The sequence below is a fragment of the Onychostruthus taczanowskii genome, unplaced genomic scaffold, assembly GCF_017590055.1.
Source record: "Onychostruthus taczanowskii isolate IOZ18803 unplaced genomic scaffold, ASM1759005v1 scaffold207, whole genome shotgun sequence".
NCBI classification, from domain to species: Eukaryota; Metazoa; Chordata; class Aves; order Passeriformes; family Passeridae; genus Onychostruthus; species Onychostruthus taczanowskii.
This window is the reverse complement of record NW_024499318.1, coordinates 701,842-703,189: the sequence shown is the minus strand read 5'-3', so window position 1 is coordinate 703,189 and position 1,348 is coordinate 701,842. Positions and strand designations below refer to the sequence as shown.

Sequence of the window (1,348 nt, the reverse complement as noted above, 5' to 3'; positions counted from 1 at the left end):
CGGGGGGGCTGTCACCTTTCCGGGGGGTGTGGCACTGAGGGGGGCTGTCACCTTTCCGGGGGGGGTGGTGATGTGTTCCAGGGGTGTCCCCACAGGCAGTGCCCCCTCTCCCCACAGCTCGGTCCCTGGCTGGCCGTGGAGATCCCGGACCTGATCTCCAAAGGCCTCATCCAGCACAAGGACAAGTGACCAACACAAGTGGGGGGGACATAGGGGGTCCCCCCACCCCCCTTGGGGGTCCCATCCCCCCTCGGGGCTCCTCTGTTCCCCTCCCAGCTGCTGCCACCCCTCCCCACCGCTTCGCTGCTGCTCCCCAATAAACACTGAACCCCGGTTGAGTGGCGGTTTGTTATTTTGGGGGTGGCACGGGGGGATTTGTCCCCAACACCCCCCGGTGTGTGTCCCCCACCCAAACCCGCGCGGGTCGCGGCTCCTTTAAGACGCCGCGCGGTTTCCACGGCGATGCGGGGCGTGGCCGGGAGGGCGGCGCATGCGCAGAGGCGCCGGCGATGCCGCCGGGGGCGGGGCCGGCTGAGGGAGGCACAAAGATGGCGGCGGGTGCGGCGGGAGTTGTTGCCATGGCGGCCCGCGGGAGGTGCGGGGGGACCGCGGGGCGACCCCGCCGAGGGGTTGAGCCCGGGGGGTGCGGGATCCGCTTTTGGGGGACCCCGGGATTGAAGGGGGCTGAGCCCGGGGGTCGCGGGCTTGGGGGGAGGAGGTCGGGGGCTTTTCCAGCGGCGCTTTCCGGCCAAGGCCTCGGGTCTCCGGCCGCGACCCCCGCCCCAAGCCGGGGCCAGCGGGGGTTTGTGCTCCGCTCCTCCGGGACCACCCATCACCTCCCGGGGCACCGGCAGCTCTGCCCGGGGAGCAGGACCTGGCCTGGGCGGGGGACAGACACGCTCCCGGTGCTCCGAGCCCCCCGGGACTCACCTGGCACGGAGCTGGGGGTCCCCTCGAGCCTTTGGGGTCCCCCGAGCCTTTGGGGTGACGCCGCCGTGTCCCCGCAGGGCCCCCGCCGACGGGACGCTGTGTCCGGCCGCCGGGCGCAGGGGGCTGTGAGCAGGTGGGTGCCGCTTCCCCGTCCCCTTCTGCCACTCCCGCTGGCGCTGCCACCTTGTCACCAGGCTGTCGCTGTCCCCCGCAGGCCCCGCCATGCCCCAGGCCTCGGAGCACCGCCTGGGCCGCGCCAGGGACCCCGGCGCCGTGGTGACCGCGCAGCCCCGGGCGGGCTCCCGCCTGCCCAGCGGGCACCGAGCGCTGAGCCAGGAGCGCCATGCGGCCCCCAACGGGCTGTCCCCGGCCCCCAAACTGCGCCTGCTGCCCCCCCGGCCCCCGCCGCCCCCCGACG

The 1,348-nt window shown here is 74.3% G+C and overlaps 1 protein-coding gene and 1 long non-coding RNA gene across 2 annotated transcripts in view; both read left to right on the top strand.

The window, feature by feature from the left end:
• UFC1 (ubiquitin-fold modifier conjugating enzyme 1) overlaps nt 1–333 on the top strand; it is a 1,662-nt gene extending 1,329 nt beyond the window's left edge. Inside the window, 2 exon segments of the mRNA XM_041404040.1 lie at nt 7–101; nt 104–333. Of these exon segments, the coding sequence (XP_041259974.1) occupies nt 7–101; nt 104–189 (181 nt within the window). The 3' untranslated portion in view covers nt 190–333.
• Nucleotides 334–494: 161 nt separating this feature from the next.
• On the top strand, nt 495–1,342 carry LOC121335655. Its single transcript, XR_005952616.1, has 3 exons — nt 495–595; nt 1,008–1,063; nt 1,145–1,342. It is a non-coding gene; the product is annotated as an uncharacterized LOC121335655 (long non-coding RNA).
• Nucleotides 1,343–1,348: the final 6 nt, after the last annotated feature.